General features: G+C 57.9%; 2 protein-coding genes across 3 annotated transcripts; both read right to left on the bottom strand.

The window, feature by feature from the left end:
• Window positions 1–4,626: 4,626 nt before the first annotated feature.
• TLR9 (toll like receptor 9) lies at window positions 4,627–8,899 on the bottom strand. Of its 2 annotated transcripts, none has more exons than XM_064496480.1 (2): window positions 8,731–8,899; window positions 4,627–7,832 (listed from the first exon to the last, which is right to left on the bottom strand). In XM_064496480.1, the coding sequence occupies exons 1-2, from the start codon at window positions 8,731–8,733 to the stop codon at window positions 4,785–4,787; spliced, it is 3,051 nt and encodes a 1,016-aa protein (XP_064352550.1). In that variant the 5' UTR covers window positions 8,734–8,899; the 3' UTR covers window positions 4,627–4,784. The 2 variants fall into 2 exon arrangements, with proteins under 2 accessions (XP_064352550.1, XP_064352549.1); XM_064496479.1 differs by having other exon boundaries at window positions 4,627–7,877; window positions 8,731–8,898.
• A 2,839-nt stretch (window positions 8,900–11,738) lies between these two features.
• On the bottom strand, window positions 11,739–21,244 carry TWF2 (twinfilin actin binding protein 2). The gene is made up of 9 exons (XM_031470464.2): window positions 21,083–21,244; window positions 17,475–17,552; window positions 15,014–15,192; window positions 14,524–14,619; window positions 14,211–14,315; window positions 13,937–14,062; window positions 13,032–13,182; window positions 12,775–12,896; window positions 11,739–12,340 (listed from the first exon to the last, which is right to left on the bottom strand). Exons 1-9 carry the CDS (start codon window positions 21,105–21,107, stop codon window positions 12,173–12,175), a joined length of 1,050 nt encoding a protein of 349 aa, XP_031326324.1. The 5' UTR covers window positions 21,108–21,244; the 3' UTR covers window positions 11,739–12,172.

Genomic DNA, 21,244 nt, shown 5'->3' with positions numbered 1-21,244 from the left:
AGTCCTGTCAGTTCCTTAAAGCTACGTCTCATGCCAGGCCCCTTCCTGTCACCTCCGCTGCTACCACTGTGGGCAGGCCACCACCATCCTGGAATCTGCCCCAGCCTCAGCCCCGCACAGCAGCCTGAGAGAGCCTTAAAAGTACAAATCACATCGTGCCACTCCCCTGCAGAAAACGTTTCCAGGTCTTCAAACTGCACTGGTTAAATTCTATTACCTTTTCCTTTTTTTTTTTTTTTTAGGTTTTTTTTGATGGGGGGGGAGTAGGGAGGTAATTAGGTTCATTTACTTATTTAATTTCTTCTTTTTTTTTAAACGGAGATACTGGGGATTGAACCCAGGATCTCGTGCATGCTAAGCATACACTCTACCATATGAATTATACCCTCCCCCTTGCACTTGTTAAATTCTAGATTGTCACACGGGCTGACAACATTCTCTGGGGTCCAGAGCCCATCCCACCCTTATCACCTCACTCGGCCTCACGTGTGGCCACATACTCCTGGGCCTCAAATACCCAAGGAGAGTCTCCCCAGCTTCTAGGCCTTGGTGTCAGCCATTGTTTTTTCCTGGATTTCTCTTTCCTGGATCCTGGTGGGGCTTCCTGTCTTCATGCAGGACAAGGGTCCCCTAGGAGACCTTCCCTGAGCCCCGGTCTAAGGCAGCCCCTCCTGTGTTGTCACCATCGCTTGGCCTCCCACCAGGCTGCACTTCACAATGACTTTTCCCTTGTGGCTCATTTCCTTTTCTCCTCACAGGCACAGGACCGGCCACACCATAAGAACTAAGCAAACATGTTGAATGAACAAAGGGGGACTGTCTCAGCTCTGGCTGCTGTAACTCAACACCCCAGACCTGGGGCTGGAACAACAGACACTGATTTCTCACTGTTCTGGAGGCTGGAAGTCTCAGGTCAAGGTGCTGGCAGATTGGGTTCCTGATGAGAGCCCTCTTCCTGGCTTGCAGCCAGCTGCCTTCTCACTATGAATGCACGTGACCCCTTCTCGGTATGTGCACATGGAGAGAGCTCTCTCTTCCTCTTCTCAGACCACTAAGCCCACCATAAGGGGCTCACCTCATGACCTCATTTCAATCTACCTCCCAAAGGCCCCAACTCTAAGTGCCAGCACCTTGGGGTTAGGGCTTCAACCGATGGGGGACACCAACATTCAGCCCGTAACAGGGACCAAGGATAACACCCAAGGCTCTTTTACCAGAAAAAATAGATGTGCTCGAGAACAACCAAGCAGCGAGAGGACAGATAAACTTCTGGCTTTGCTGCCTTCTTAGCTTAGAGGGGGCAGTGTGCTCTCTCCTCTCTGGACAGAGCTGTGCCGGGGCCCCTGCCCAAGAGGCTGGGGGTGGGCACATGCACCCTTATCGGGCCAGGCACTGAGATAGCTGGCTGAGTCCTGGTCCCATCAGATAAAACCACACATCCAGGCAGGCCACTGGGCATGGTGGAAGTCACGTCCGCTTGGAACCATCACGCGGTTCCTTTCTGGTGAGAAAATGAGCCTCGCTCAGCTTTCCCAGCTCTGTTCTCTCCTGAGAGCTTTCAGGGCCTTTCCATTGTCCCGCACATTCCCACGCCTAGAACTTCCTCCACCTCCTTTCCGCCCAGTGCGATTTCGCCCTCTACCTTGGGTCATGTTTCTCTCCGAACGCTTAGCGAGACCCACCTTCCTTCTTATTAAGACGCTTAGCAAGACCCACCTTTCTTCTTATTAAGACTCACAGCCAGCTGGGTCAACCAGGTCATTAGCTCGACTATTCACTGCCGCTGAGGGGTTGTGAGAACAAAGGATGATGGAATGTTCTGCAGGAAGTGGATGGGCTTTATGAACCGCTGAAAAATGAGAAGCTTGGCTTCTAATAAGGATTCAAGTGTGAAAATGTACGATGTCATAGAAGTTTTCCTGAGAATACTTAGAAGCCAAGAGCATTAAATAAAGTGTCCTAGAGGGGAAAGGGAGAGCCATAGCTTAAGCTCTTAGCAGGTAGAATTTCTTTACATTTATATTTCTTCCTATAACTTTCCCTAAGTCTTGTGCCCAGAACTCTACTTGTCTAGTACTCGCTGCTCTCCTACAGCAAAAAAGGCACCCGGAGGCCACACCAGGGTCCACTGGTGCCCCAGTCCTGTTCACAGCTTCATGTGCCTCTGAACTCTGTTCAGTGCTCTGAGCGGGATCACTGGCTCAACAGGATCAGTCTCGAAGCCCCATCAGCTGGTTGTCCTCAGCATAAATCCCTTACCTAATAATGATGACCGAGGACTCACTAGGTTTCCCAGGCTTCACACACATTGCCACAAATCCTTCTAATAGCCTACAGAGTAACTCTGGCCATCCCTATTTGCAGATGAGCAAACTAAGTTTCCACAGGAGAGGGCACCTGCCCAGGATAACCCAAATGGCAGAGCTGATGACCATCCCTGATAATCTGACCTGAGTCCCAGCTCCTCTCTGGCCTTGCAGAGCCGTGCTGCAGGCAGTATTCACAGTCAAGGGTGTCTGGCAGTGTGGAGGAGAGGGCCTGGAGCCAGCCACAAGCACCCTTTCTGACTACACCACCTCCCACCCAGCCCCACCTGAGCCTAGCTCCTAACACTCCCCACAGGGCCTGGGATTGTGGTTCTGCCCCCTGACCCCATAGCTTTTCCCTACAAGCCAAACCAAGTGTCACGAACCCCTAGACTCACTTAAGTGGAGCCCAACAGTCCTCATACCGTAGCCCCCATTCTTCATCTCCAAAATGTTCCTCTTCCGAATCCACAGCCCCCCAAAAAAGCAGGACTGTGAGCACGAGTGAGTGGGTGTGCATGTGGAGGTTCTAGCTTGGTGCTGCCCCAGGGCAGATTTGGTCTGAGATGGGCAAATTGTGCTTCCCACATGCAAAATGTGGTGCCTGGGACAGGACACTGCCTCCTGCTCCTGCTCCTGGATGTGGCTGGAACAGACTCTGAGCCTCAGCTGGAGCCTCCCCCAAGACTCCAGCCTGGGGGAAGGATGGCTCTTGTTTTCGTTTCTCCCCAGGCATAGGCTTTGGTTAAAGAAGTGCATGGGACCGTACTATACCTTCAGTCAGATCAGATCAGAGCCCTCATAGGGCTTCTGATCTTCTGATCAGTGGGTCAAAGACCTTCCTCTGTCTTTCTTTCAGGCAGGCAGATAACAGGGGATGCTAACCCCCCTGCAGGAGCCCTTATACCCAGTCAGGGGAAGGAGGCCTCAGATGTGGCCTGCAGAGAGGGTAAAAGCAGCCCCCGCCCTGACCAGGGCTGCCCACAATCAGGCTGCAGGATTAGCCAAGTGTGCAGTCAAATCCAGCCTTCCAGCCCAGAGGCTCCTAACAGCCAAGCTGCCACAAACTGGCCTGGGCATTGAAGCTGACCCCACCCTCCTGATGCTCCAGGCCCCAGCTCTGACTGTCAGGCTAATGCGTCTCCTTTGCTCCTCAAAGGGCAGGTTTAGTTGTGGGGATGGGCAGTGAGGCAGCCAGCCTGTGCAAAGCACCTCAAGGGCTCTAAGCCTGACGTGACCGACAACTCACCACACAATTGTGGAGAACTTGAACAGGCTGTCCCCAAACACTGGTCATCGAGGCTCCAGTATCTTGAAATCTACACTAAATCTACTATCAAAACTAGAAACACACACACACTCCAACCAGATCAGGTGCAGCTGCAGCCCCCACTTAAGTGTAATCAGCTGTGGCCACTTTGCAGCCAGGTAGCAGCTCACCTAGATATCCCTTTGATGTCAGAACAGAGAGACCCAGCATGCACTCTAGGTGGAAACAGAAAAGGATGGATTGTGAGTTCACTCTAGAATTTTCCGTGGCTCTCAGCTTGCTGTGTCAGGATATACCCGCAGGCTGTATCCTCTCCCCAACCTGGCCAACCTCCTAGGTGCAGCACAGGCATGACCACCAGAGGGCGCAATTGTCCCTCTGAACTTGCAGGAAATCTTTCCCCACCTACTTCGTTGTTTTTTTTTTTTTTTTAAATGAAGGGAAGGTAATTAGGTTTATTTATTTATATTTGGAGGAGGTACTGGGGATTGAACCCAGGACCTTGTGCATGCTAAGCATGCGTTCTACCACATGAACCTCCATCTACCCTCTTCTCCATCTACTTTGGAATGAACCTTCCACCAGCCTGCCACCTCTCAGGAATTTGGCAGCAGTCAGAAATGAAGCTGGGGGTGGAGAGGGGTGGGAGGGTGCCCCCCCTACAGGTTCTTCGCCCTTAAAGCATCTTCAGTCCTGCATTAGCAGGTGAGGGAGACAGATCCTAAGACCACTTACAACAGAGAAGTGCTGAGCTCAGTGGGACTGCGCATTTGTGGGGAGAGGTTGAAAGGGGTAGGAGACCCAGCCTGCTCTCTGGGTAGAACCAAGACCACATTCAGTGACCTTCCTCAGACTCTCCTGAAAAGATACCTATGAACACAACTGCCCTTGGCAGCTTCCCTCCCCTGCAGACCTGTTCCCCATGAGCCCTCCCCTTTTCTCCATAGCAATGATCCCCAAATCACCTCTTGACCTGCTTCATTTTAGGAAGACCTAGAGAATTCTCCCTTCTTTCCTCCCACTCACACCTCCAGTGAACTGAGGGTTAGCTGTTTGGCCCTCTGATAGCATTTATTGTGCACCTGCTATATGCCAGAGGGGCGGGAGGTGGGGGCAGAGCAGCAGTGTTGCAGAGTAAGGCAGGCTGGGGCATCCCAGGCAGAGAGGCAAGGTCAAAGGGGACGGGGCATGCTGGGCTGCCCCCTGTGTTATCCAGCGGTCGTGGGGCCCCGGCAGAAGTTCTGGTTATAGAAGTGGCGGTTGTCCCTGGTCAGGGTCATGCCCAGCTGGGCCCAGAAGCTGCCCTGGCCACTGGGCTGCTGGGGCCAGAGGAGGACACTCTGGCGGCAGAGGTGCTGGCGCAGCCGCACATAGCGGGAGCGGTAGGCGTCAGGGCGCAGGATCACCAGCACCACAACGTCCTTGCGGTCCTCCAGCAGGCGCTGCTGGGCCAGCAGGAAGCTGGCACGCAAGAGGCCACTGACCCGGTCCGTGTGGGCCAGCACAAACAGGGTCTTGCGGCTGCTGTAAATGGAGGCCCACAGGTTCTCAAAGAGCGTCTTGCCAGGTAGCCAGTCACGCTCCTCCAGGCACAGGCGGAGCGCCCGGCGCCCACGGCGCTCCTCCAGCTGCACTCGCAGCTCGTTGTACACCCAGTCGGCCACTGCGCTCTGCGCCTTGTCGAAGACCACAAAGGCATCATAGAGCAGGGTATCTGCACCCCGCCGCTGTCCCCGCCGGGGCAGCCAGGCCAGACACAGGTGGAAGCAGTACCAGAGGTCCCAGCCACAGAGGTGGTACAGCATGGGCACAGCCAGGCCCAGGGCCACGGTCAGCAGCGAGAGGCCAAAACAGCCCCAGGAGAGGGCCTCGTCCAGACAGAGGCGCAGGTCCTGCGCAAAGATGCTGCGGCCCTGGAGCTGGCCGGGGCTGCCACACTTGACGCGGCTGGGCAGACCAGGCACAGCAGCCTGCACCTCCAGCAGGAAGTCCACGAAGACTGCCCCACAGGCGCAGTGCAGAGGGTTGGCGCTCACATCGAGAATTTTCAGGGTGCCCACTAGGGAGCCAAACCAGGAGGGTTCCACCGTCCTGAGAGCATTGGCGCTGAGGTTGAGCTCCTGCAGCACCTTGGCCAGAGCAAAGAAGCCAGGGGCCACAAAGGTGATGCTGTTGCCACTAAGGTCCAGCCTCCGGAGCTGGGTGCTAGATGGCAGGCTGCCATTGCTCAGGGCCTTCAGCTGGTTTCCCGCCAAGTCCAGAGCTTCCAGCTCAGGTAGGAGGGCCAGGCTGCTCCAGTTGAAGAAGGCCAGCTTATTATCACGGAGACGCAGCAGCCGCAGGCTCTTGGGGAGGTTGTCCAGGTTGCGTGGCAGGAGGGTGTGCAGGTGGTTCTGGGACAGGTCCAGCAGGACCAGGCTTCTCAGGCCTTGGAAGAAGTGCAGATAGAGGTCTCCCTCAGCCCACATCTGGCTCAGGGCATTGCCGCTAAAGTCCAGGGCCCGCACTGAGGCGCTGCAGAGCTGCTGGGACACGCGGCTATGGATGCCGTTGTGCGCTAGGCTGAGGTAGCGCAGGGCAGGCAGCTGGGCCACAAAGCTGAGGTTGTGGCCCACGCCCTGCATGCTGAAGGGCTGGCTGTTGTAGCTGAGGTCCAGTGCCTCCAGCCGCGGCAGCTCCGTGAACGAGCGCCCGTGGTACAGGTCCAACTTGTTGTGGGACAGGTCCAGCACCCGCAGGCTAGTCAGCGGCACAAACTGGGAGCCATTGACTGCCTGGGAGATGCTGTTGTGGCTCAGGCGCAGGCACTGGAGGCGCGAGAGATGGGCAAACATCTCTGGCTGGACTGTCACCAGGTTGTTCCGCGAGAGGTCCAAGGTGAAGCTGAAGGGCTTGCAGTTTGGCATGAAGTCCTCTGAGCCGAGGGTGTTCAGTGGGCCTTGAGCGAGGTTCCTGGTTGGCAGCCGGAGCTTCCCTCGGCCATCTGCCTTGCCTGTGGTGGCCGCTGGCCTCATAGCTCCGCTGATGCGGTTGTCTGACAGGTCCACGTAAAGCAGGCCAGGGAAGGCCTCAAAGATGCTGAGCTGGGCCTGGTTGATGAAGTTCATCTGCAGGTGCAGAGTCTGGAGCTTGGGCAGGTGGGCCAGCGGCTGGAGCGTGGTCTCACTGAGTGAGCGGAAGAAGATGCCGTGCATGTCCAGCTCCTTCAGGGACAGCAGGCCCCTGAAGGAGGATGCCAGGTGCAGGTGGGCAAATGACACCTTCTTGTGGTAATTGAAGGACAGGTTGAGCTTGGTCAGCCGGGCCAGGCCCTGGAAGGCCGTGGTTTTGGTGATGCACGTGTAGAGGAAATTCTCACTCAAGTCCAAAACTCGGAGGCTGCCTAGGCCACGGAACCATCTGGTGTCCAGTCTGTAGAGAGAACTGTCCTTCAACACCAAGCCTTCAAGGCGGCTCAGGTGGCTGAAGGTGTCGGGGTGCAGCTTGGGGAAGCCCTTGGGGCACTCTATGCAGGGGTTGCGGGCGTGGTCACAGCGTCGGCAGTTCCCACCCACGTCAAGCACACGCAGGGCAGTCAGATTGGCCAGGTCCTCGGGTGCCAGGGTGACAATGTGGTTGTAGGACAACAGCAGGGATTCCAGGCTTGGAGGCAGGCGGCGGGGCACTTCCGTTAGGTTGTTGTACTTGAGTGACAAGTGTGTGAGGTTGCCCAGGCCCAGGAGGGCGCCCGGGGCCACCTCCAGCGCCCGCGGGCAGGGGTTCTTGTAGTAGCAGTTGCCATCCATGTAGAGGAAGCGCAGGGCATGCAGGCCGGCGAGGTGGGTGGGGTCTAGCACCAGGATACTAGTGCGGCTCAGCGACAGGGACACGAGGGAACTGGGCAGGGCGGGCACCGTCGTGATGCTGTTGTAGCTCAGGTTCAGCTCCTCCAGGGTAGGCACGGCCAGGAAGGTGTTGGGTTCGATGGTCATGTGGCAGGGGAAGTGCATGGGGCTGAGGCCAGCCGGCGGGCAGTTCCACTTGAGGTTGAGACTCCGCAGGCTGGACAGGTGGGCAAAGTCGGAGTTGTGCAGGTGGTGGATGCGATTGGAGAGCAAGGAGAGGCTGGTGATGTTGGCCCGGGGCGCCGCCGCCGAGAAGTGGGGCACGGACTTCAGGAACAGCCAGTTACAGTTCACCAGGCCGTGGGGCTGGAGCTCACAGGGAAGGAAGGCAGGCAGGGTGCCCTGGGCCAGGGCTGCAGCCAGTGCCGCCGTCTGCACCAGGAGAGAAAGGGGGTGCAGGGTGCCGCGGCCTGGGGTCTGGGGGTGGGGTTGGGCACCATGTGAGTGCACGGCCCCAGCTCCACCTTCACCCACCCCACTTCCTGGGTATCCCAGCAGGGCTGCCAACCCTCTCCCTCCCAGCCCTCCAGGGAGGTTCCTGTTTCTCTGCCCAGTGCCCATCCCAGCTCCAAGGCCTGTGGAGAACTTGGACGTAGGTCTGAGACCCAGCTGTCAACTCAGAGTTGGGGAGTCAGAGCTGGTTCTGAGACCCAGAGTCCAGACTCATGATCTAGAGCTTTCCACTCATAACGAAACCCCAGCTGGACAGGAGAGTCAGGCAGGTGGTCCACAGCCCCACATGGTCTCCCCCACTCTCCACTTCTGTTCCGCAGAGGCCATTTCTCTTTCCTCCTGCGCAAGGCAGGTACCTCCCCTCCCCTCCAGCCTCCCTGAAAAGCCCCCTCTGCTCTCTACCAGACTCCCCTCAACCCCTCCCTCTCCCTTTGGCCAAGACCCAGGTGGGAAGGAGGGTCTCCTGCTGGGGTTCAGGCTGGCTACTCCCCAGGGCCCTGGCCAGGGCAGGCAATGCCCAGCAACCTTCCCCTCTGCCCACCTCCCCCAGCCCAAGCACACAATCTGCCATGGGTCAGAATGGATTAGAGGGGTGGCTGGGCGGCAATGGGCAGACAGGGCCCAGCCTCCTCACCCAAGCAATGGGTTTGGGTCTCACAGCTTAAGGAAGAGTTCTGCTCTGATGTCTTCAGGGTTCAGTGGATGTCCCCAGAGCCACCTGGATGACAGCCCCTTTTACGACTGCCTGCAGCCACCAAGCCACCTTTCTCCTTGCCACCTCCCACTGTCCCCTTCTCAGGCGGCTGAGGGCTCCTACCATGACAGGGAGCGGGGGCTTCTCCGGAGGGTCTGGCGTGCAGACTGGGCAGCAGCTGCGGGGAAAGACGCTTCGTGCTCACAGCACCTTCCTGTGGTGCCGGCTCAGAGAACAGGAAGTGAGAATTTCACAGTAACTTAATAGTCCCCTTCCTTCCCCGCTATGCCCATGGCAGGGCTCAGGGGTGGGGGACGCAGAGAGTCTGAGGCCATTTGCATAGTCAGATGGCTGACGGCCCCTTCACCCCTTCCTCTTTCCACTCCCGCCAACTACCACAGCCCACGGCCTGTCCTAACAATCTGCCGCATCACGTGTGGGCCTCACACCTGTCCTCTGGGAAGTCTGGGGAGAAATGACGGCCCAGAGCCCAGGCTGAGGTCGGTGAGAGACTGGAATTAGGGGCAGAGCTAGGTGGGCAGGCTGACACACATGCCAGGGCTGTCCCGACCCGAGAGGAATCTTTCACCCTTGTGACTCTGCCCTCGGAGCCCCTGCCCCTAGGCAGCCCTCTCAGGCCAGTGGCTCCAGCACTGCCCTTTCCTGCCCCTAGCGCCCCATCCCCAGAGCTCTGCGTGCCACACAGGGCCTAGCGTCTGGGGTGGGGGTGGGGGCAGCATTAGTCTCACCCAGGCTCACCCTGCCCCACCGCAGGTGCCATTTCCTCTAGGAGCAGGGCCTCCTCTGCCTTCCCAGTGCACATCAGAGCACAAACCCCACAGCTGGGCCAGCTGGGACCTCCTGGCTCTTCCCATGCTCCTTCTGACCCAGGTGATAGAAACAGATCACTCAGGCCCAAACCTCAAGTTGACCCAGGACCCTCAGCTAGTCCTGCTGGCTCTGCCTTCAGAATCTGCCTGTTGTCCACCACTTTCACATCCACCAACCTGGTGTGAGCTGCCAGCACCTCTCACCCACACAAGTGCCATGGTCACCTCCCTGTGGGGGGTCCTGCTTCTGCTCTCAAACCCCTCAGCCTATTCTCATTCAGCCCCTACGTCACATTAGGTCCCTCCTCTGCTCAGATCCCTCTATGGCCCTTTCTGGAGTCAAAGCCACAGTCTACATAATAGCCAGCAAGGTCCTATGGGATCTGCCCTGCCATTGCCTCCCTGACCAGTCTCCAGCCACACTGGCCTCCTTGCTGTCACTTGAACACACTCATGTACTCTCTCATCCCAGGGCCTTTGAACATACCCTTTGCCTGGAAGCTCTTTTCCCAGCTACTCACATGGCCCCCTCCATCACCTCCTTTACATCTCTGCTCACACGTCACTGTCTCAATGAGGCCTTCCCTGGCCTCCTCATAAACCCCTACCCCGGATCAGGTACTCCTGAGCTCTTTTATCTACTCTTCTTTGTCGTAACAGTGTTACCTGGTAACATACTATGTCACTGATTTTTCATGGTTTCTTGGATATTGTCTTATTCTTCTGCTGGAATGTCAGCTTCTTGATGACAAGGCTCTTGTCTGTGTCCCCAGTGCCCAGCATAGTACCCAGCACATAGTAGGTGCTCAATATTTGCTGAATCCATGGGTCTCCAGTACTTAGCTCTGGGCAGGTACAGAGAGTGTCTCTGAGTGATGGTTGAATGAATGAATGAACAAATAGAGCTTCTGCTGGGAGGAAGCAGGGCTGGACATCTGCCACCCTACTTCTCCATGCCCATCTCTGGGTGGGTGTCATGGCACGTAGGCTCCAAACTGCCGGGCATCCAGCTAGTGCACAGGCCCAGGTGGTTTAGCAGCATAAAGGTGATGGCACTGTCTTCTTCTCCACCTGGGAACCAGTGTTAGAAAGGACAGACCTCCTTCTCTGAGTCCTGGCTAGGGTTCCAGCTCTTCTCCCTTCAATTCCAGGGCTTTAGCAAGGGCTGAGGGAGGCCCCAGGGATGGGACACTGCCCTGAGTCCCAGGCCAAGATGTGTTCTCAAAAGAAAGGACAGTGCCCATCCAGGAGCTGACTCCATCAGGGACCCCATACCGCCCCACCCCTGCACACCTCCCATCTGGGATAGGAGGGGCCTTCCACCCACTTCTCAGAGGCTAGAATGAAGTTCTGGCTCCTGCTGAACCCTAAGCCCGAGGGAGATTCTCCAGGAGTCCGTGGGACCAAAGACCCAGGCCCTTTGGGATAGGAATGCAGGTACCCAGGAGAGGGCCAATGAACTGAAGAGAAGTCTGCACATGTACACACAGGCTGGAGATACCAAGATCCCAAAGTCCACAGAAACACCCACCATGACTTAGCCCCATAGCAGCCAGGAAACCTAGTGGGCAGAGCTCACCCAGTGTGGCAGGCCCCCAAGGAGGTCTATGTCCTACTCTGCAGAACCTCTCAGTACGTTCCCTTATGATAAAAGGGACTTTGGAGGTGGGAGGAAGTTAAAGATCTTGAGATGGGAGTTCTGGAGTATGGGGGTGGGGAGTGGCGGGAAGGGTGAAAACAATCACAAGAGTCCTTGAGAGGAGATTTGACCACCGAAGGCCATGTGACCAGGGAAGCAGAAGGAAGCAGAATCAGAAGATGCCATGCCTCTGGCACTGAAAATGGAGGGAGGGGCCATAAGCCAAGGAATGCAAGCAGCCTCTAGAAGCTGGAAAAGGCAAGGAAACAGATTCCCTGTGAACCAGCCCTGCAGACACCTCAATGTCAGCCCGGTCAACTCATTTCAGATTTACGAGAACTGTAAGAGAATAAATGTATGTAGTTTTAAACCACTAAGTTTGTGGTACTTTGTTACAGCAGACACAGAAAATGAACCCAACCAGATACCCCATATCAGGGCAGAGGTGTGCCTGCCTCTTGGACGGACTCCCATCAGCAAGGGGGCCTCTCCACGGCTATGCCCTGGTACACACGGACACAGGCTCTCCCACATGCCTGCAGCCAGCTGGGCCGGGGCTCCACCGAGCAGGCCAACCGGCCTCTTCTGAGTCGGGATGGGGCAGTCCTATGCCCAGGTCCTCCCTACCCGCCACGCCAGTCCCTCAGGGCTAGACTCAGCTGTTGATTTAAAAATATTTTATTCTTTAAAAAATACAGCATTCAACCATCTCATCCTGCAGTGACCCCCCTGCCCCAGCCCCACTGTGGCCAAAGGCTTCTGGGCTGTGCTGGGACACCAGTCTCAGTTCCCCCAGGTGCCAGGTTCATGTCAGGCCCCCACCCAGTTCCTTGAGCCAGCTGGGCAGGATCTCCCGATGCCCTGGGCACCTGGATGAGAGGCAGGGACAGCAGTGTGGGAGGGTCACAAAATGCCAGCCCAGTGGCCCTTGGAAGCTTTAAGAGTGTTCAGTCACCAGCACTCCTGCCCCACAGGAGGCAAGCCCCACCCCAGAGCTCAGGCTGGGAAGGAGGGAGGTGGTCATGGAGTGGGTAGGGGTGGGGAGTCTAGGTGAGGCCCCATAGTCCACAGGCCAGCAGGGCTCAGGTCCCACCACCTAGCTGTCGTCCCCATTCTCGCCGGGGCCACGGATGAGGCGCTTGTGGCCCCGCTTGCCCCCGGGGCCCTTGGGCTTGGCAAAGGCCTGCTTGAAGGCATGTTGCTTGGGGTGCACTTCATCGTAGAGGAACTCAGCCGTCAGCTCTGCCCCATCACCAATCTCAATCTGTGTGGGGCAAGGCAGGGGTCACTCCAAGGGTGGAAGGACGCCAAAACACACCACCCTTGGTCACCCCCACTCCTGAGGCACCCCCTTGATCTCTCACATTCCAGCTCTGCAGTGTCCTCCCAGATCCCCTCCTAAAACACCACCTCCAGGAGCAAAGAGCCTGGGGCCTGCTGCCCTGCATGCCTTGGCCCCCCCCTGCCTTCCAGACCCAAGGAAAGGAGAGACACGGGCGTCAAAGCTGGGGCCTGTCCATGCCACCAATCAGCTGGGCAGCCTTGGGCGACGCACGTTATCCCTTGGGCCTCAGTGGCCCCATCCACCCTTCAGGGCAACAACCCCTGCTCAGCCTCTGCCTTGGGACCGGGATGCTCCATGTGGAGGGTGGGGTGGCAGGGCCCTGGGAGGCAAGGCCCTGGGGAAGGGGCGCCCACCTTCTTGGCAATCTCCAGCTGGAAGTCCTGCTCCACGGAGTCAAGGAGGCGGCTCTTGCAGCTGGAGTAGAGCATGCGCTCCTTGATGCTGCACTTGTAGCCCGGCATGGAATAGACGAACACTGTGGGGGACCGGGAGGTGAGCCGAGCAGGCAGGGCCTCCTGCTGCCCCTAGGCCGCTATGGGAGACCCACCCAACTGAGACCAGAGCTACTCCTGCCCACCACAGGCACGGGGGCCCTGCTATGGCCACTCACCCACAGACTCCAGGGGGTCACCCTCGTGGGTGTGCTTGTAGAGGAAGAAGTGGTAGCGGGCAGCATCTCGGGGCACCCGAGAGGGCAGCTGGGCCACATCCGTGGGCTCCGTGTGCACCAGCTCGATGGTCTCCCGCTCCAGGTCCAGCTTCTAGAGAGGGGCAGGGGGAGATGGGAGGGCACTGCTCGGGGGAGGGCCTAGGCCCCCCTCTCCAGCAAGAATTCCCTAAGGTAGGAACCTGCTTTTACCTCTCCCAGGACACCCTTCCCCAGAAGCCATCTCACCAAGGGGGTGCCTCTAAAGAGGTCACTTCTGGGCCCAGCCCTAACTCTGCCCCTTTGAATGCTCTGCTAGAGGAGGGTCTCACCAAGGGTGGTGAATAGGACAGTGGGGAGGGTCTCAATCTCAGGGAAACATCACCCTGGGAGGCCTCTGGGAGGACACGCCTTAGTAGGGAGGAGCCACTCTGCTTGAAAGGGAGCAGCATTGGCCCACAGCTGGGTGGGCCTCCCACAGGGGCAAAGGGACCATGCCTGGGGAAAGGGGGTGGTCAGGGGGCTGTAGAGGGAATTTAGGACAGGAAGGGGCTGAGGGCTGAACGCAGAGGTGATGTGTGTATGCAGTGGGGAGGGCAGAATGCACAACCCTCCCCAGTGTTTCATAGGTGTCCCTGCAAGTGAGCGGGGCTGGGCAGGGCAGGGGAACAGAGTGCATCCATTTTTTACGGTGGCTGCCCCCTAAACAAGAACTGCAGGGATGGGAGGCAGCATCCATGTTCCCACAAGTACATGGATGAGCTGAAATAAACAGGATGGGGGTGTTGCACATGTGTACATGTGGGTGGGAACAGGGTGGGGGTGCAGCATGTCTCATATGTGCGTCTGGGTAGGGAATGGGCACCCACCAGCTGGATGTAGTTGATCTCCTTCTGTCTGAGCTGCTGAAGTGCCCGCTGGGCCTGAGGCTGCAGAGGAAAAGCCAGGCCCTGCAGGGTCTGGTGTTTGCTCTCCACACTGATCTCAGTCTTCACCTGGGGAAAAGGTAAACAGTGAGCAAGGCCCTCACCTGCCCAAACCAGGATGTACCCTGCCTGGGGAGCACAGGCTCAGCCAGCTGGGCCTCACATGACCTCGGGGGCCTCAGGCCAGGACTCTGCCCACCCTGCCCAGTGTGCCCACCTCGTTAATACGGATCTGCTGAAGCTCTCTCTCAGCTGAGGTCAGTGGGGCAGGTGCCGCACAGGATGACAGGTGTTTCTGGTAGCCAGCAAAGGAGAGGTCATCCTGGCCGGGGATGCAGAGGCATAAATGAGAACCTTGGGGTGGACTGCCAGAAGCCCACTAAGCACCCCAGCTGGCAGCCCCCAGGCTCTCTCAGCCCTCCCTACTCATCCCAAAGCCCGGCGTCCACTTGCTCTGTGACCCTGCATAGCATCCCGCTCCCTGTGGGCCTGTGACCCTAGCCTGGTGGATCCTGGCCTCAGGGAGCTACCTTCACAGTCCCGAAGAGCTCATCCTTGATGTGACCGCCCCCAAATTCCTTCTTCACTGTGGCCCGTGTGGCTGCATACAGCATCTTCAGTCGCACCTAAAGGGCAGGGCCAAGCCATGAGAACCCTCTAGACACAGATGCCTGTTCCGGGAAGGCAGGAGCCTCAGCCTGGGGCCTGGTCACCACATTGTGTCTATGCACCCAGCAGAGGGCACAGCACGGAGGTGAGGATGCAGTAGGAGTGGCTTGGACAGTAGGGGGAGCCCTTGCCCATCCCAACCTCTGCCTCCCAGAGCCAGGCTGACCTTGCTGGGAAGGCTCCCCGAGACCCCAGGCTCCAGACACAGGGTCCTGTACCTCCCTCATACTCTCTGGAGCAGGATCTGATGTCTCCCTCCTCAGACTCCCCAGGGCAGGGCTGTGTTATCTTGTTCAGACCCAGCTTCCCCTCCTCCGATCTTTGGGCTGGGCAGGGGTCCCTAGGACTCACGGGGGAATTATCAGGTGACCAGGCGAGGAAGAGCCACTCGAAGCCCTGGGCGTTCTGCGTGTCCAGGCGGTAGAGCAGGTAGCAGGGCTGCTGGGCATCCAGCAGCGGCAGCACGGCCCTGTCATAGTCCTGGTCCCAGCAGCCCACCAGCTCTCGAGAGGCACCCAGCACGAGCTGCTCTGGGGGCAGAGGCCAGGTGAGCCAAGGAGTAGCCATGTCCCACACCCGCCTCTGACTGTGGGCCTCAGCCTCTGGCTGTGGCTCAGACCTGCTGGTTGCCCACCCCACCTGCCCCGAGAGTCCCCAAGTCCCTGAAGGATGTCTGTGAGACTGAATCAACATATGAGTGAATGAATGAATGAGGGCACAAAGCTGCCAGCCAGAGGTTGCTCCCTCCACACATGCACATGCATGTGCATAGAAATGGCCCTGAGAATATGCCCACGAATGACCCAACATGGACAACCACATGAAGACACGAAGCCATGTGCCCATGGCCACCCCTCAGGAACACCCACACACTCAGACCTCACCCCTCCGGCCCAACCCCACCACGCCACCTCCTGCTGCCTTCCCCCTCAGCCTGGGGCTCCAGTAGAACCCCCTAGCACCCCCTCCTCAGAATGAATATGCTGTGAGAAGTGGGGTCACAGCGTCAGGCCACAGGAATCTGCAGGAACAAAGGCATGTGGGAAAGAGGAAGACAGGGGCTTCTATCAGACACAGTATAAACAGGTTCCCTGCTGCCACCCAACAGCTGGGGAGTCCCCTTCCCCAGAAGAAACAAATCAAAAGCAGCCAATCTCTTAATGCCTGGGGCCGACCAGCCTTGCAGCCTCTCTGGCTGGTGCATAGTGGCTGAAGGAGTATCGAGGCTGGACATATACTTGACCTATCAGCCCTTAGGCCTTTGGGCCTTAGTGGGGGCACCAAACACCAGCCCAGGCTGGAGGAAGAACTGGGGCAAGGAGACAATCATCACCTGGCCAGGAGTCCCAGCACCTGTCCAAGGGGCCCAGCTGTCAGGGAGCCCCAACAAGCCAGGCCCAGCACCCAGCTCTCCCCTCTCCTCACCTACCCTCCCAGAACTCAGATGGGATCAAGGTTGAAAACCAGCTGAGTGGGGCCCAACAGGACAGCCAAAGTTGTTTAATTTGTTGCCAACATTTTCAAAATGGGAAGTTTTACATAAGAAATGGAATTTACAGCTTCTCTAGAAAAATCAGGAACTCGAGCTACACTCAGCTGGAGATAGGCAGTGGCTGCCTGTCAGGGTGCCTGGACCCTCCTGGGTACTCCCGGGTGCCCCAGCGGCCACAGTGAAGGGTGGAGACAAGGGCTCCCCTACAGACTTGCCCTGCCAAACATTCACAGGGACATCCTGTCTGGGAGATAGCAGGGAAGGCTAAGTACTGGGGTCCATGAGTCTATCTCTTTGGGGGGATGACGGGGTTGCAGTGGCTGCCACCCCAGGAAGCCTTCACTCCTGACCTAGCCCATGACCCTGACCCAGCCTCTGAGGGCATCTGAATCTGGAGACCCTGGACAAAGCCCAGCATGGCTCTGGCACTAAAGCCTGGGGAGAACTCTGGGTCTGGGCACACCCCGCTGTGCTCCAAATCAGTGTGAGAAAAGTCAGTTGGGCGCCAGACCCATTCAGGGAGCCCTGCAAAGGGCCCACCACTGCATGGCTACCAAGAAGTTCTGGAAGGATTCATGGGGGGCCTAGCCCACCCACAGTCCTGGAGTCTATACCCCTCACCTCCAGGGAGAGCCTCTCAGCATGGAGGAAAGGGGGAGGAGTCCTCCACCCTCAGCCCCCAGAAGCCTCAGTCTAACCCTCTGCCTCCTCAAACCCCACTTCAGGCCTCAGCTCAAGCTCATCTGCCCCCCAACCCCTATACCCCCAAAACCTCCCACTGTGTAAGTCCCAGGTCCCCAGGGACCAGGTCAAGGTCCAACCAAACCTGGAATCCCTTGGTCCTGCTCTCAGAGAGACCGACATATGTCCCTTCTCCCCACTGTGAGGCCACTCCCCAAGGGTACAGGCCCCACTTCTCATGACTACCCCCAGCCAGCAGCCAGGCCAGGTCAAGCCTGCCGACCACAGAGGGAGGTGAGTGGCACTAGCCACGTGGGGCAGTGCTAGGCCTTACTCATCCCCTGACCCATGCCTGACCCAGCTCAGCCTCCTAACTAGGCCCAGCTGACCCTACAGAGCCTCTGGGGAGGCTGGGCAGGACCCCCGGAGCAGGACTCTCCTCGCTCTGCCCCAGCTTTGGTCTCCTGCTCTGTATAACAGGCATGATGAGCATGCCCACCTCCCATGCTCTCCTACAAGGCACCTCCCGTTCCCAGATGGGGAAACTGAGGTCCTGAGGGTGGTGGAGGCCAAAGTCCCCCCACCTCCCAGAGAAGCAGCTGGGTCCAGCCCTCACCCTCGCCCGGAGGAGGCACTCACCGTCCTCAATGATGACTTTGATGAGCCGCACAGAGCCAGCCCGTGCCTTGGCAAAGAACTCCTTCAGCTCCTCAGTGGCTAAGAGAACAAGAAACATGGTGGGGGATGAGCAGGCAGAGGGAGCAGGGAGGCCAGGGACACACTCAGGACCTGCTCTGTCCCGGGGGTCTGGTGGCCGAGCTGGGAGCCGGGTTAAATATGGCCCCCCATGTGACCAGGAACCTGAGACAGCCACTGAACACAAGCTCCCAAATTTAGCCAGCAGAGGTGACAGGCGGGTGGCTGGCTGGCTGGGATAGCTCTGGTGACAGGGCACGTGGGGATGGGACAGCCCACTTGAAAATGGGGTGGGCTCTGGGACAGGCCAAGCCAGCCAGAGTGAACGGCCCCCATTTGTCCCCTGCCCCCCAAGAAGGCCCAGACTGAGCTGGTCTGGGACGTGCCTGGCAATGTCACATCTACACACCCAGAAATACATGAACAATTGCCCCCAGTGTGCACTGACCACTATGTCCATTCACACAGGCACACACGCGCTCACGCACACACACACACGCATTGCATGTTACATGTGCCAACAGGTACGTACTCAGTCCAGCACATAACACACATGTGACAGAGAGAGGAACAGAAATACAAGCACCCTCATACATGAACGCACATTCAGCTGGTCAAGCATAAATGGACACACACGTTTAGACATGAAAACACATACACACACAAGGACACGTCCCCGGGGTGCTAGTAAATTCACAGACGGACAAGTGCAGAGCGTGGCTAATGTGTGCAAGCAAGAGGCTGTAGAAAGTATACACAGAAATAAGAGGTACACACTGACACATGTGCACACCCAGCCCCAGCCCACCAGCCAGGCCACCTGACGCCGAGAAGCCCTGAGGAGCCAGGCCAGCCCCGGCACAGCCCTGCCAGGGGGCAAAGAGCCCCCGACCCTCAGGCGGCCAGGAAAAAGTGGCTCACAGCGACTCTCCAAGACAGGCCCTGTCTGTCCCTGGGACACGGAGCTGGAAGATGAAAGCCAATGACCAAGGACTCAAGTGCAGAGGTGAGGATTATGGTCAGAGCAAGGGAATCATGGGAAGTCACAGATCCACTGGTGGTTCAAATGGGGAAACCAAGGTCCCAGTTGGGAAGGGTCCTACTTGGGTCTCTGGGTGCACGGAGCCAGGCCAGTGTGACCTTGGGGTTGCCCAGGGGTCAGGAGAATTCTGCAGGAACACAGCTGGAGGGCTGAGGTCAGAGAATATTTATAGGGCCCAGACTGGGCAGCTTGAGGGCGGGGGGGCTTTAGGAAAACAAACTCTGGTCATGTCCTCAGGTGCCCCTCATGCAGGGTGACCCTGAGCCTGAAACCACAGGCTGTATACCACACTCCAAGGCCGCTGGGCGCGCAGGGTCCCAGCTGAGCCCGGTCGGCCCTTGGGGCTCCAAGCAGCATGGCATGGAGACAGCCCTATTGAGTCAGGACAGAGATACCCCTCCACAGACCCCAAGTACGTCCCCAGTGAAGAGCCTGGCCTCGGGAGCTCCACCTTTTCCATAGCTGTGTATGATCTCTGACCACACTGAACCTCAAACTCGTCTCTAACATGGAGCTAATACTTGACACATGGTGGAGTAAAGAGAAGTGCTCCGTAATGGGGGCCTTTACAAATAACAATTATCTGTTTTTATTACTGTGATGACTGTGGGGCAGGCTGTGCTGAGCCACCCCTTCGACATGCTCAGACCTCCCCAAAGGGAGAGGCTGACACGCCCCTTCTAGTGTTACCAGCACAAAGTGACACCCCAGGAGTGGAAGAGACATCCTCCTCCATGCCTCCTCAGCCACCATCAATAATCCAGAGGCCAGGCTTGGGACACCTGAGCCTCGATCATCAAAGATTCATGCTCCCTCCACCCTCTCCACCTGCCTCTGCTGCCTTTCCCCCTACCCCCATCCTGTAAGCTTCAGGTTACAGGTCCCTCCCCTGCTCTGCTCTGAGGTCAGCAGAGCCACACCAGGATAGGGCTGGCACCTGGGAATCCAGGGTGATCTCTCCTGCCACCTCCCCAGGCCAGAAATGGGAAGGAGTGGGCTGCTCCCAGACAGGAGGGTCGAGGGGTTGCTCAGCCCCCAGATTCCCCTAGGCAGGCCCATCTCAGCATATGGGAAATGAAGGAGTGAGGGAGGGCCCAGGCCACAGGACCTGTCAGGCCAGAGAGGGGAAGAGGAGCCCTAATTTTGATTCCCTCCCAGTTGGAGGCAGCAGCAATGACCAGGCAAAGGGGAAGGAAGGGGCAGGTCCAGTGAGGGGCTGTTCCCTTCTGTGGGTCTGAGTTATGAAGCTGCCCCTCCAGCTCTTCTTGGAGAGCAGCTGGCCCAGACCCAGGCCCCTGCTTTTTCTGGTCCTGTGGGGCAGGGCTAGGGAAACCCTCTCAGAGCCAGCCACCAAGCGGCCACAACCACAAGCAGAGATCCAGGTGGTCAGGTTGGTCGATGGTGATGGGCCTGGGCAGGGGAACCTGGTGTGGTAAGAGAAGTGGCTGATAGCCAAACCACTGGGCTATCTGGGCAAGGAGCCTGGGCCTTCCCCACAGGCCAGGCAGCCCTCCCAGGCCAGTGACACAGGGGGACTCTAAGGCCCAGGTTGGGTCAGGACACTTGGCTCCTGGCCACTGCTTCTTCTCCATCCTAAACCCCGGGCACTTAGGAGAGGCCCAAGGTGGGTGATGCTCTGGGCTGGAGAAGCTTGGGGATGGGGGGAGGCGGACGGGAGTCTCTAGGGTCAGGTCCTTCCCCAACAAACCCTTACCTGGACCCTCTTCCCTGCCTCCAGCCTGGAGCTGCGACCTTCCAACCCTGACTGGGGCATCAGGAGATCAGAGTGGAAAATGGCAGGGAGATCAGAGGTCAAGGTCAGATTGGCGTCTCTCCACATCCCACTTAGAGGACCTTGTCCCAGATTTTCCCCAGCCTAGTTTATGAGGGTCCTGGGAGAAGCCAAAGATCAGGGCCCTCTCCTCACACAAACACAAACCCATATAAGTCATACAAACATCCACGGTAACAAATGCACACTGAGATGCACTCAAATTGTGCACACGCACAGACACCCACAGACATGTTCACACAGTCATGAAACACTGATGCCTAAAGATGGTCCCACGCGACAGTGTCCAATCAGCCATTTATGCATATGCATGAATGACCCTAGACGTACACAAGCAGTCAGTTCCAGATGTACATACAGGGCTGTACACACAAGTGCACATGCATGCACACTCCCTCAGATATGCACATCCGGGTACACTCACCCCCAGAAAGGAACAAATATATATAGGCACACACAGGCACAATCCACCCCCAGATGGGCACGCAGGTATTTCCACCCCAGCTGTGCATACACATGTACATTCATCCCGAGTTGTGCACAGTAAGTCTGCACCCCACCAAGATGTGCTCACCCTAGGCGACCCGCGGATGCAAAAGAGAACAGGAAGCTTCCCCAGGCTAGTGCCGGGGAGGAAACAGGAGCCGAGAGCCGGGGAGGGGGCGCAGCCGCGAGCAGAGCCCCTCGGCCCCCTGCCCGCCCGCCATCCGCCCTCACCGTGGATGCCGGTCTGGTGCGCCATGGCTCCGTGCCCTGCTCTGCTTGCGCCCTCGGAGCCCTCGGCTCGGCCCCGACCGGCTCGGCTCGCTCAAACCCGGAGGAGGAGAAGGAGAAGGATGTGGCGGCAGCAGCCCAGCCTCGCGCTGCTTCCCGGGCGGT

Source organism: Camelus dromedarius, chromosome 17, assembly GCF_036321535.1.
Source record: "Camelus dromedarius isolate mCamDro1 chromosome 17, mCamDro1.pat, whole genome shotgun sequence".
NCBI lineage: Eukaryota > Metazoa > Chordata > Mammalia > Artiodactyla > Camelidae > Camelus > Camelus dromedarius.
The sequence above is the reverse complement of the archived record's forward strand: the minus strand, read 5'-3'. Positions and strand labels throughout refer to the sequence as shown.

Coding starts and splice junctions, on each gene's coding strand:
- TWF2 (XM_031470464.2), bottom strand. CDS start 21,107: ATGGCGCACCAGACCGGCATCCACG. Junction 14,316..14,523: donor AGCTCTTCGGGACTGTGAAG/GTAGCTCCCTGA, acceptor ATCCCCGGCCAG/GATGACCTCTCCTTTGCTGG. Junction 12,897..13,031: donor TGACCCCCTGGAGTCTGTGG/GTGAGTGGCCAT, acceptor GGTCCCCCACAG/TGTTCGTCTATTCCATGCCG.